The sequence below is a fragment of the Telopea speciosissima genome, chromosome 3 (genome assembly GCF_018873765.1).
Source record: "Telopea speciosissima isolate NSW1024214 ecotype Mountain lineage chromosome 3, Tspe_v1, whole genome shotgun sequence".
Classification (NCBI taxonomy): domain Eukaryota; kingdom Viridiplantae; phylum Streptophyta; class Magnoliopsida; order Proteales; family Proteaceae; genus Telopea; species Telopea speciosissima.
The window spans coordinates 43,037,614-43,050,736 of NC_057918.1; the positions used below are offsets into that span (position 1 = coordinate 43,037,614).

At 39.8% G+C, this 13,123-nt stretch overlaps 1 protein-coding gene across 1 annotated transcript; it reads left to right on the plus strand.

Annotated features, from left to right (window-relative positions):
- The first annotated feature begins 1,658 nt into the window (after positions 1 to 1,658).
- LOC122655193 (protein FAR1-RELATED SEQUENCE 5-like) lies at positions 1,659 to 4,193 on the plus strand. The gene is made up of 4 exons (XM_043849409.1): positions 1,659 to 2,830; positions 2,987 to 3,881; positions 3,971 to 4,037; positions 4,150 to 4,193. Exons 1-4 carry the CDS (start codon positions 1,659 to 1,661, stop codon positions 4,191 to 4,193), a joined length of 2,178 nt encoding a protein of 725 aa, XP_043705344.1.
- Positions 4,194 to 13,123: the final 8,930 nt, after the last annotated feature.

Genomic DNA, 13,123 nt, shown 5'->3' on the forward strand with positions numbered 1-13,123 from the left:
TGAACCATTTTAAACCTCAAACCAACCCATCCCATCGGTTTAAAACAAACCAAACCGGTCTTAACTCCCTCAAAACAAACCCATTTCACTCTTGCCTAGGGTTTTAGATCAAACGAAAATTTCAAAAGCAGAACCTCTCACTCATCCCTCCCCTCTCACAACTCCTCAGTGGCGACGGCGATGGCGACGAGGACGGCGACGGGGACGGCGATGGCGACATCCCCTCTCTCACCCTGCTCCTGATGCTCTCCGGTGTACTCGTCGTAAGCTAAATCACGATCTCTTCTCTTACTCACCCTCTCCTCTTTGTTCTGCTTTCTGCTGAAAATTTTCGCTTTGGAGGATTCTCTTGATACAAGGTATTTTGAGTTTATTCTCTTCTCTTCTCTTAATTTTATTCTCTTAATTTTACTGCTTTCCTATTAATTTACTGCTACTTCACCATTGTTTCATTGTTTTTTTGTTGATTTTTTCTTTCTTATCACTCCGGTAAGGCCATTGCTACAATGATCCTTATTAATTCATGAAATTGATTTCATAACTAAACCAATTTGACCGTAATGACATCCTCATGCCATTTTGATTCCAATAATTTTCTTAGTAATGGATTGTTACTGGTGCAACGAAAGCCGTTATTAGTTTGAAACTCAATAAAATTCCAGAACTGCTATGGTAATATGACTTCTCTGTCATCGTGCAAACAATCTGTAATAGAAACGAGAATCATCAATAATTGATATGTATTCATGGATGCTGTGATGCAGCAAAGATCCATGGAGAAGATTATAAGTAGTACCTCATAGATAGGGCATGTCCTTTCATAATTATGGACATGTCCATAGAAAGCCAGGTCAACCTTGTACTTCTGCCAAAGTTTTTGGAGGCTCTCTCTTCCCATTGGTTCCTCAAATGTCCCTACCGGAAGAATAACCCAGTACTCGATGTGCAAGAAAGATAAGCCATGGCTGCTTTTGTCTATCAGCTGATGTCAGGCACTTCTCAATGAACATGTATTGCTCTGTGCCCTCTCTCCAGTCATGTTCTGTGTCTGCTATGCAGAAATGAAACATTCCAGATTCAAGAAAAATCTAATTATATAGCAATTAACAATTCAGATTGAAGTAAAATTCTGGTTGAAGGTCTTACTAATGGTTAAAAATAGCTCCACCAAAGAAGAGCCTTATCCAACGGTTGGATCTTATGAACCAGTGCTGCTTTAGAATTAGCAAGTTCAGATCCTAAAAACTAGGAATTCAAGTAGTTAGTAGTTAGTAGTTAGTAGTGAAGACGAGGTTTAGAAAAAGCGGATACGACCAAGCCTCTCACCTGGACTTGCTGGAATCCCACCAGCCATGGGGAAGGAATTAGAGTGTTTTAACTACATTAAACTCTATCTTGTCCGATAGTTGCCATTCTTTTTTGGGTTTTTTGATCAATATTTTGGGGATCTTGACACTCCCTAGACCCTACTAAACACGGGAGCCTTGTGCACTGGGTACAACCTTTATTTTTATTTTGAGGATTTTGACTTTTTTTGTTATTTGTTTGATCTGTACTGATTTTTAATATTTTATGTAGTTACTTTTTTTATTTTATTTTATGGATTATAGACATGTAGTTACTTTTGTTTCACATGTCTATGAATTGCAGTAGGTCCTATGTCCAACCCAGTGCTTTCACCGGTTGATAATAGTGTTGAAGATGTGTATATCCAGGACATACCTCGGATTGGCATGACTTGCGAATCTGAAAATGCTGCATATTGCTTTTATAATCAGTATGGTAGAAATGTTGGTTTTAGTATTAGGAGAGATCATGCACATAGGAGCAAGGAAGATCCGACAATCATTAAACAGAGGAGATTTGTATGTAATAGGCATGGACGTCGGAAAAAGGATAAGAGAGATATAAACACGAAGGAACCTCGTGCAGAAACCAGAACTGATTGTCTTGCAAGAATGTGTATATCTAGGGTGAAAGATGGTCAATATGAATGTAAAGATTTTTTTGATGACCACAACAATGAATTGCATACACCAGCTACTTCTCATTTGATGCAGTCTCAATGCCAAATCTCAAATATAGTTGTACATGGAATAGATTTGGCTGATGATTCCGGTATCAGGCCCAAGGCCACTTTTGATTTGATGGGCATGCAAGTTGGTGGTAGTGAAAACCTAGGTTGCACTAGGGTAGATCTGAATAATTACCTTCGAACCAAACGTCAGCATGATCTAGCCTTCGGTGAAGCTGGGAGTTTGCTAGCATATTTTGAAAATCAGACAAGGAACAACCCATCATTTACATACTCTTTGCAACTGGATAATGGAGAACAGATAACAAACAAATTTTGGGCAGATCCGAGGATGCTCATTGATTATGCAGTGTTTGGTGATGTTGTTATCTTTGACACTACGTTTTGCACAAACAAAGAGTACAGGCCCTTTGGGATTTTTGCAGGATTCAACCATCATAGGGGTGCGACCATATTCGGAGTTGCACTACTATATGATGAGACAGTTCCTTCCTTCAAATGGTTGTTTGAGACATTTTTGGAGACTCATGGACAGAAGAAGCCCAAAACCATTTTTACTGATCAAGATGCTGCAATGTCAAGGGCAATAGCTGAGGTTTTACCTGAAAAATGGCATGGATTGTGTACCTGGCACCTAATGCATAATGGGATAAAACATCTTGGTAATTTGATGAAACATGGATTATCATTTCTTAAAGATTTGAATAAATGCATATTCCAATATGAAAATGAAGAGGAATTTGAGAATGCATGGAAAATTTTACTGGATGATTACCAACTTGGGAATAATTCATGGTTAGCTCGGATTTATAGTATTAAACATAAATAGGCACGTTGTTATATGAAATACACTTTCACACTTGGTGTGAGGAGCACGCAACTCAGTGAAAGTATTAACAGTGATTTGAAAGATTATTTGAGACCCACATTGGATCTTGTACGATCTTTTAGGCAATTTGAACGAGTTGTGGAGGATAAGCGTGCTAATGAATTGAAGGCTGAGTTTGAAGCAAGAAATACGCTTCCTAGGACCATGGGTTGCAATGCACCAGTACTGAGACAAGCAGGAAAAGTTTATACCCCTTACATATTCAATGAATTTAGGAGGGAGCATGACATGTTTCTTACTTGCTCTGTAAAATATCGTACTGTAAATGATATCTTCCACCAGTACATTGTTGGAATGGTTGATGAGGAAGGTGAATTTGTGGAAGGAGAACATACAGTCTTGTACAAGATACATGAGCAGGTTTTAGAATGTAGTTGCAGGAAATTTGAGACATATGGCATCCTATGTTGCCATGTCCTGAAAGTTTTAGATGTGCTCGAGATAAAATGTATTCCTGAAAAGTATATTTTGAGGAGATGGACACGAGCAGCAAAAGACATATTGGTGGAGGACAGTAAGGGAAAAGAAGTGATGGAAGATGTCCAGCTGAGTCGTACACAGAGTTTGAGGCATCTTATGCCTAAATATGTTAAGCTAGTAAACCAAGCATCTAATACAGACGCTGGTTTTGAGATGGCCAACATTAGTGTTGATATTTTGGCTAAAGAGCTTGCAACACTGACTGTAGCATGCCCTACTATAGAAGATTCAGTTCAATGCTCTGAAGCTTACATGGATTTGGTGCTAAAAAAAGAAGAAGGTAGGAAAGGTGGTGGCAAAAGACATAAGGCCTTCATTGAAACTACGGGGAAGCAGAAGAAATGTAATAAAACAGTTAGAAGCCAAACCTCAGTTAGCATGGAAACACTAGAAGAACCATCTCAAAGCCTTGCTACATCAAATGTTCGTGGTGTATCTCAATATACGGAGAACCAGCTTTTCACATCACTTTTATTGGTATAATCAAATAAACCTATATTTAATAATAATGTGTGATACTAATATTTTTAATATTAATTCCATTTTTGCACTTTTTGCATTTGTAGGCAGTAGGTTCTTCGCAGGGTTCAACAACAATACCTCTAGTTGATCTATCTCCAGGACAAGAAACAGGTGAAACTATGACATTGATGATAAGTTGCTAAATTCTTTTTTTAATTTTCATCCAATGACTGTGATAATAAGTTTCTCAACTTTTGATTATTTTTTGTATTCATTGTTGCAGCATGGAGACCGTTTCAAGGAAGCTTAGACAATGATGAAGAATAGTGTTGTGAAAACTAGCTCCGTTTTCTAGGATTTTGTTCAATTCTCCGCAATTTGGTTATGTCCTCTCCATGTTCAGAGGCTGAAAAACTTTGCAAAATGCTATTGTACTATAAAACAATAGAGAAGTAGGATGCCAAAAGTGTTAACTGAACAGAAAAAAGCTACTGGGGTTCACAGAATGCTCCCTTTCTTGTTAGATGGAGCATAAACTAATTTCTAAAGTACTTTACTTTACCTCCCAAGACAGACCACACATATGTCTTATTGCATATTTGCATATACGTTAATGCATTTCTACAGATCAAATCTCTTAAAAATTCTGTTGAGCTCGTGTGATGCAAATGCAATGTTCATATTCCTTTTTGAGAGGAAATGCATGCAGAGATTGATAACATATTTAGAAGTTAGAACATATAAACTATTTACAATGTGCCTCCTCCCCCGAGTATTTTTCCATGAGCTTGGCATAAAAAACCTTGGCTCTTGACTACAAAACACTTTCTCTGGCTCTGAATTCCTGACGTGAATGATAATATACAAGTCAACCCAACCATATCGCATTTGAGATAGCTAGAGAACCAAAACCAGGTCTACCCTGCTTTGTTTAGTACTTACAAAGGCATTGACTTTTAACATCTCAATGCCCACAACCACGACCCCCCCCCAAATGCTCTCATAGTGATAATGATATTAGCATGGAATAAAAAGCTCACAGTGGTAATAAATGGGATATCGAAGTGGGAAGAGGCCGGACACAAGAAATTAGAAAAAGGTGCGTTCAGATTCAAGGACTTTCACAGATAGTGTCATCAGCAATGATAACAGGAAAGCAGTTCCCCACCTGGAAATACAATTCACAGATATCAACCACACTGGGTTTTTCCACAAATTAAAAAAGAAGAACCAATTATGCTGCATCAGGCTACCCCCAATAACAAATTGCTTGCATTTGAAGGAAATCAAAGATGTGAAAAACTCAAGTTTCTGAGATAAGTTACACTGGGGGCATATTTGTTCCTATCTAACAAGCATTAGAGTATCAGAATAATTTGAGTTAGCAGTTATTAAGGTGAAAAATCGAAAGTTCATAATCTCCACTTCTCCAGAACAAATAGAAGCTAAGGAATACATATTGAACAAGCTACATAGTTTCCCTTACAACTATTTCTCTAAAACCCATTCTAAAATATTCAAGGACTCCGTTTAACATAGGGGGGTAATGTTTTCAACTTCAATAATACAAAAGAAGTTTAACCCCGAAATAAAAGATACATAATTGCAACAGAAACACATATATGCCATAGAACTATTAAATCCATTTTTCAGATATGACACACCACATAATTTTGACTATCGTCCTGATGTGCTTGATATCTTGGTGCACGAGCATGGGCAATATCACGATCAGGAGTGGATGATGCAAATTCGTCGGGCTTGTAGTAGCTCACCCACATGAAGGAATTTGGATGATCCTCATTTGCAGGGCATTTATAGAACCATCTACCATAGTTTCGTTGAGTATACGCTTGCTCTAATACCATTTCACTTTGTCCACAAGAACACATAGGTTTTGTAGAGTTCATTGTCCGCGCAAAATTAAAAAAATTGGATTAGATATCATACCAATGAATACACAACTGACATAATCTAGGAATACACAAGAAATGGGAATGATACCCAATCCAATGCGGAGTACACACTCTACCCAAACAAGCTAAAAAAAAAAAAACAAAGCTTTTCAAACTCCAGTTACTTTAGTCCAGCAATCAAACAAGATAAACATCTCAAAGAAAAGCAACTCCATCAAGACTGTCAAGGCATATCTTCATCACATAGCCACTAGGGAAGCTCAAACAACATTTTTCATCAACACTAAGAGCTCAAACAACACTGCTCATCACTATTACAGGCCAAAAAGTAATCCTTTCTTGGCTGGTCATGATCGATTTGACATCTAAGAGTCCAGTTATTTAACAAAGGAGATGGGGAGTGAAACACCATGCATGCAGTGTTGGAAGAAAAGATATAAACATCATTTGGTCAGTCAAACATTTTCACACAGATGCCCCACACACAAATCTCATATCTTTATGTCATAAGCAGGTAAACCAGACATTGACATATACAAATAAGGAACAATCAACAAACATCGAAAAAATTTAGCCTTACAGCAAAAACAGTCAGATTTGACTAGTCCTCAATCTGAATGACAAAATCAGGCAGATACAAAATAATGTGCTTTGAGAAAACTATACGAATTATACAAAACTATTGTCATAATCTTCAAAAAAAAAAAAAAAAATCACTTCAACTACTTCACTTAATGGACTTTCCTCTCCATCGTTTCTTTTTATTACTAGTTCTGAGACATTCTGGGTTATCCACTCAGATACTTATTTTGAATGCAAGCCCATTTTATATTTTTCTAATGCATTTAAAAGTTCACAATTACTGTACTCTTAGGAGATACATCTCTATAATATGGTTGTTAGCCTCCAATAATATTCACCAGTAGAGAAAGCAAGCGTCTATAGAAACAGATGCAAACCTTTTCCACTGTCCTTCCAAGGCACTGCAAAGGGTATATGAACCGTATTGGCTCAGATCATTGGTCAACCCAAAAAAAGGATATCAAACACAGGTAACCATAACTCCGCTAGCAAATCAGGCAAAACTTCCACAAAAAAAAAAATAAAAATCCAACTATGTATGTCTCCAGTTCTGGAATTTTATTGAGTTTCTAACCTAAGTTCTTCCCTGGTCGCCGTCGCCACCGAGGAGTTGTGACAGGGATGAGCGAGAAAGGGAGGGTTTTAAGATAGGAGAGGTTCTGGATCTGGGAACCCGAGTGATAAGAAAGAAAAAATCAACAAAAAAACAATGAAACAATGGTGTACTCAGAAAATAAAATTAACAAACTCAAAATACCTTGTATCAAGAGAATCCTCTGAAAAGCAGTAAATTTTTAGCAGGAAAGCAAAGTAGCAGTAGCAGGGTGAGTAAGAGAAGAGATCGTGATTTAGTTTACGGCGAGTACACCGCAGAGCATCAGGAGCAGGGTGAGAGAGGGGATGTCGCCATCGCCGTCCCCTCACCGTTGCAGTCGCAATAGCAGGCGGATTTGGTCACGACTTACCCTGCTACTTAGCTGGTTTTCTTTCCAAATAGCTTTCAGGGTCCTTGGAGTTGTGAGAGAGATTGAGAGAATGTCACCGTCGCCGTCGCCGTCGCCATTGAGGGGTTGTGAGAGGGGAGGGATGAGTGAGAGGTTGAGAGAATGTCACCGACGCCGTCACCATTGAGGAGTTGTGAGAGGGGAGGGATGAGTGAGAGGTTGAGAGAATGTCACCGAAGCCGTCTGCGTCGCCATCGCCACTGAGGAGTTGTGAGAGGGGAGGGATGAGTGAGAGGTTCTGCTTTCGAAATCTTCGTTTGATCTGAAACCCTAGGCAAGAGTGAAATGGGTTTGTATTGAGGGAGTTAAGACCGGTTTGGTTTGTTTTAAACCGGTGGGATGGGTTGGTTTGAGGTTTAAAATGGTTCAAACAGATGAGGAATGTCATTCAAAAAATTTTGAATTTTTTAAAAGACAACCGTTGGATAGTTGTCAGGACACATGTCACGCCAGGAAAGCAGGGAAGTAGGATGGAAGTAGAGAAGAGGAAGTAGAGGATGTGGATCCAAATGGAAGGAAGAGATCGCTAGAATATTTGGATACGAGAGTAAAAGACATAAATTTAAAAAAATAAATAAGTAAGAGAGAAAGGATACCAATAATCACTAAAAAGTAGAAAAGAAAGACAAAAAGTATAGTAAGAGAGAAAAAGAATTTAAAGAAAAAAGAAGGATAAAATAGTCAAGTGAAAAAGTAGCCAAGAAGCATGAGTTCATGCACTTATATAATATTATGATAGTATGTTATCAAAAAAAAAAGATTCTACCAAAATTTTCAAACTCTTGGCCGGTTTTTGGTAGTCAACTTATTCAAGTTATATCAAAGGCATTTCATCAATGGCTGCTTGAGTGTAAACCCATTAAAGTCATATTAGATTATATTAGAAAATTCTTTTTTTTATTTTATTTTATGAAAACAAAGCACGGAGATTAAGCAAATAGAAGTGTTCTTACTTCCATGAACTATATATCTTCACCACTTGTGAGCAATAGAGACCATCTGTCTTGACTTGTTTACAATACTTACATAGTCAAAAGGATCGAGTTTCCCTCCACCATGGCGAGAGAGGGCAGGAATGGGTATTGGGAGGGTATTTTGGAGCATATCAAAACTCTAGGAATGGTTTGTGAACCCTAGGATGGTGGGTGTACCGTCCTCTATTGGTAGAGGAAAACTTTGTCCTAATCAAAATGCTTCATAAGTTCTGAAATATCAATTAACATATTAAACAGATCCTATGGTCAATTTCTAACACTTACATGCATTAGTCAATGGGCTACTTCTTGAGAGTCCATTCAAACTTCCACATATGTCTATCCCTAGTCCTGCGCTCCTTGCAGTCCATAATAAATTCCTTGGAGCTCAGGCCCTTGTAAACTCCCTCAAAAAACCATTCCCCATAAGAGCTGCAACAAAGTGAGACTCAAACAATAAAACACTTACACATGCTGCATTGTTAGTAATCGGTTCATAGCTACTGTAAATAGGTGATGGGCCTAAGGCCCAACTGGTCCGCCCACATGGGGCAGGCCGGCCGAGCCAAAAATGAAAGAGAGAGAGAGAGAGGGACGGTCAGTTAAATGACCGATCCCTCCTCTGATTGGCCGATCCCAGGGTTTAGCCTATATGTAGATATAAGACATAAACCCTAGGGGTACACTAAGTAATTAGATCTCTCCCTCTTTCAAGTTCTGTGTTTTCCTAGGGTTTCCATCGTTGCCTAGGGTTTTGTGGTATGGAGTTCTTCTTCGTGGAAAAACCTTTCGTGATTGTTCGTGATCGTGATCGGCTCGTAACTGCAAGCCGCATTCGATCATCCCTTCCGTTGCGATTCCATCCGGTTCAGGTAATCCCTAAACCTTTGTGTAGATGGAATTGGATGTATGTTTCCCTAACAGTGGCATCAGAGCCATTAGGGTTTGCGGTTCGCACATGGTGCATTTTTTTTAGATTAAAAAAAAGTTTTTGAAGATGCACAAGCAAATCTCTTTCTTTCTTCTTTCCTTTTTTTCTTTTTTTCCCCCCCTTCCTTTGCTGTTCTTCCCTTTCGATGTATTACATGGAGGCCGCAGCCTTTGGCGCACAATGAGGCAACAGCACGCGGCTGCTACCGCGGCTGTGTGCGAGTGCGCGCAGGAGAGAAAGAAGCCGAAGGGAAGAAGGGGAGGGGCAAGCCGCGTACGGTAGTAGTAGCAGCAAGCCTCGACCTGCGGCTGCCGTAATCGTATGCGCGCAGCAAGCTGGGGAAGCAGCCATGCTCGGCAGCGCCAAGCACGGTTGCAGTGTGGTTTTAAAAAAAAAAAAAAAAAAAAGAAGTGCAGATTGTGGCTGCAGCCATGCTCGGTAGCGCCAAGCACGGAAGCAGCCATGCTCAGCAACGCCAAGCACGGCAGCAGCCATGCTCGGCAACGCCAAGCACAACCTGCCACAGTCCACGTTTTTATAAAAAAAAAAAAGAGAAAAAAAAAAGGAGGAAGAAGCTGCTGCCTAGAACCAAAACAGAGAAGACAAAGAGAAAAAGAAGAGAAGAAAGAGAGAAAGAAAAATAATAATAAAAAAAAAACTCTATTCTTTTGTTTGTTTTATTTTAGTTATAAAACAATTGCATATATGATTTTATCTTGGTTATAACTTATAACTATATGCATAATATGGGGGTTTTGGTTCTAACAAAATGCATATGATATGGTTTTAACTACATGCATGTGGTATGGTTTTTATTATATGCATATGCCTTATTTTTGTTATGCATGCATTGGGGTTTGCCCATGATAGCTTATTCATGTGGTTTCTTTATTGAAGCATATCTTGGGTTTATGTTTTGTTTTTGTGGCCCCTAACAAATTTTGGGGATCTCCCCTATAGGGTTTCTCGTTTTTGGGGGGGCATTTTATTTATGTCATGTGCACCCCCCCATTAGTGAGAAATCATTTTGTGAGGTCTATGGGAGAAAAATGGGAGATAGGGGGTTGCCCCAAATCGTCCCATATTTTTCCCATGTGTATTGGAGATTACCCAAGGTCACTTTGTTAATAAAGAAACATGTGTTCCCCCCATTGCGGTACAGACCTGTTTGACGCTGCCATTAGGGTATCGCTGTCAAACACCCCATCTCATGCACACCATGTGTTTTGCTATTTTTTACATCTTCATGGGATGGATTTGGTACTTGTCAAGTGACTTGTTTATTTGGATAGATGTGCGTTAGAGTTAGTACCTAGAAGTGATACAAAGTGCAGTGCTCGCCGGTAGTTTGTAGTAGGATCTTGAATGTAAAGAGTCGATTGTAATTTTAATATTTTTTTAGAAGCCATGTAATGGAAGCTACTGCACTGCATATCACAACCCCGTACCGACTCGGCATATCACTTCAAGTACCAAATTTGTGTCTCTTGTGTGAGTCCCTTGTGCACCCGTATGTATGGCGCATTAAACTATGGGTAGGAGATTCTTTTTTTTCTCCTACATTTGTTCGAAATCAGTTAAAGTTTTACGTCCCCAGACCCACACATTGTGAGATTTGATTACCAGCTTAGCGAAGTTTTTTGTCTCACCGTGTGGGGAATAGTTCCATTAATTTTAATTAGGGTTTCTTGAACAAACTTGTGGATTTATGGATGTATACTAAATGTCCTCCTTTGCACATTGTAGTGATGGCCTCTAAGAGTGTTATTGCCGACCTTAATCAAGGCAACAAGTTGGATGGCACCAACTATGACATGTGGCATAGAAAGGCCAAGTTCTGGTTGAATGAGCAAGATTGCCTTGAACACCTGACCACTGAGATGGCCCCAGCTGAAGTTTGTAATACCGCCCATCACCATCAAGAAAAAGAGGCTTACGATAATTGGTTTAAAAGAGATCACAGTGCACGCTTTCTTATGTTAAGCACGATGCACGATGATCTTATAGGCTAGTATGAGAAGTGCGAGACTGCCAAGTCCATGTGGGACCAGGTAAGGCTTGACTGTGGCGGCACATCCATGATCAGACTTAGGTTCATGACCTTGAAACTTGAGATGTACCATAAGGACCCCAAGCACACTATGTTTGAACACTTCAGGGTCGTGAAAGACATGATCCAAAAATTAGATGATCCTAGGGTACACCTTACCGATGAGCAGTAAGAACAGGCCGTCATTAGGACATTACCTGATTCTTGGGGGCAGATGAAGATAATTCTGACACATAACGACACTGTCAAAACATTTAATGACATTGTCGCTCATGTGAAACTAGAGGTAGAGCATCTAGAGGCGACCCAATCACATGCCCTTGTTGCCCAAGCAGGGTAGCGCAAGAATGGGTCTAAGCACAAGAGACAGAGAAACACTGGGAATCAGGATCAAGCTCAGAAAGTTGCGCCAACAAGGCGTAAGACCACAAAGCGCCGACGTGGCAAGCGAGGTGAAAAGAAAGATATCACCAAGGTCAAGTGCTATAACTGCCAGAAGATGGGGCACTTCGCTCGTGACTGCACTGAAAGGAAGCAGGTACCATTTCTGCCTCTCTCTCCTTGTACTTGTGTATGTACACACATTTTGGTTGCCCAAACCCAATCTGATTGGATTGTGGATACAGGTGCAACAAGACACATAGCGCAAGATCGAGGAGGGTTCGTAGATTATAGAAAGATTTCAGATGGCGCCCAAAGTATCTACATGGGGAATGACACAAGTGAAGCAGTTCGAGGAGTTGGTACCTACCAGCTTACCTTGCCCACTGGGCGCATCTTACTACTTCATGATGTGCTATACGCACCAGAAATCTAGCATAATCTACTTTCAGTTACTGCATTATTGACTTTAGGATATTCATTTATTTTTTATGGTGACTTTTTTGAGATACGATTGGATGGAAGTAGTTTTGGACATTGTAGACTTGAGAATTGTATTGTTAAATTAGATTTAATAACTCCTGTTGTTTCCTCTTCATCTTTTGTAGTTGATTCTAATACTAATCCTGATTCAATTACTTGACATGCTAGACTAGGACACATAGGTCGAGATAGGATGGAATGGCTAGCTCAAGAAGGCCTTCTTGGCTCACTCGCTAAAGTCAACCTACCGACATGTAAGGCCTGTTTAGCCGGTAAGGCCCACCGGAAGCCTTTTGGAAAGGCTAAATGGGCAACCCAAACCCTAGAGCTTGTCCATTCGAACATCTGCGGACCAATGAACGTGAAGGCACGTCATGGTGCTTCCTATTTTCTCACCTTATCGATGACTATTTGCAATATGGTTATGTGTATCTGATCGCTCACCGCTACGAAGCGCTAGATTGCTTCAAATGCTTTGTAGCAGAGGTTGAGAATCAGCAAGGCAAGAGGTTAAAAACTCTATACACTGATCGGGGACGTGAGTATCTATCCGATCAATTTTAAGAGATGTTTAAGGAAAAAGGAATCACTAGGCAGCTGACTATTCCCCACACTCCACAGCAAAATGGTGTAGCAGAGTGAGGAATTAGACACTTTTAGATATGGTTAGATTGATGATGGTGCAGGCCAACCTCCCAATATCTTTCTAAGGGGATGATATTTTGACCGCTGCCTACGTCCTTAACCGCGTGCCATCACAGTCAGTTTCCTCCACTCCTTATGAATTATGGAAAGGCGCAAATCCCACTTTGTGGCATATGCGACCATGGGGATGTGCAGGATATATTCATAGTACCTCCCATCAGTTTAGGAAACTTGGCCCTAGAGCTAAAAAGAGTATCTTTATAAGATATTCTGATACCTCGAAAGGCTATG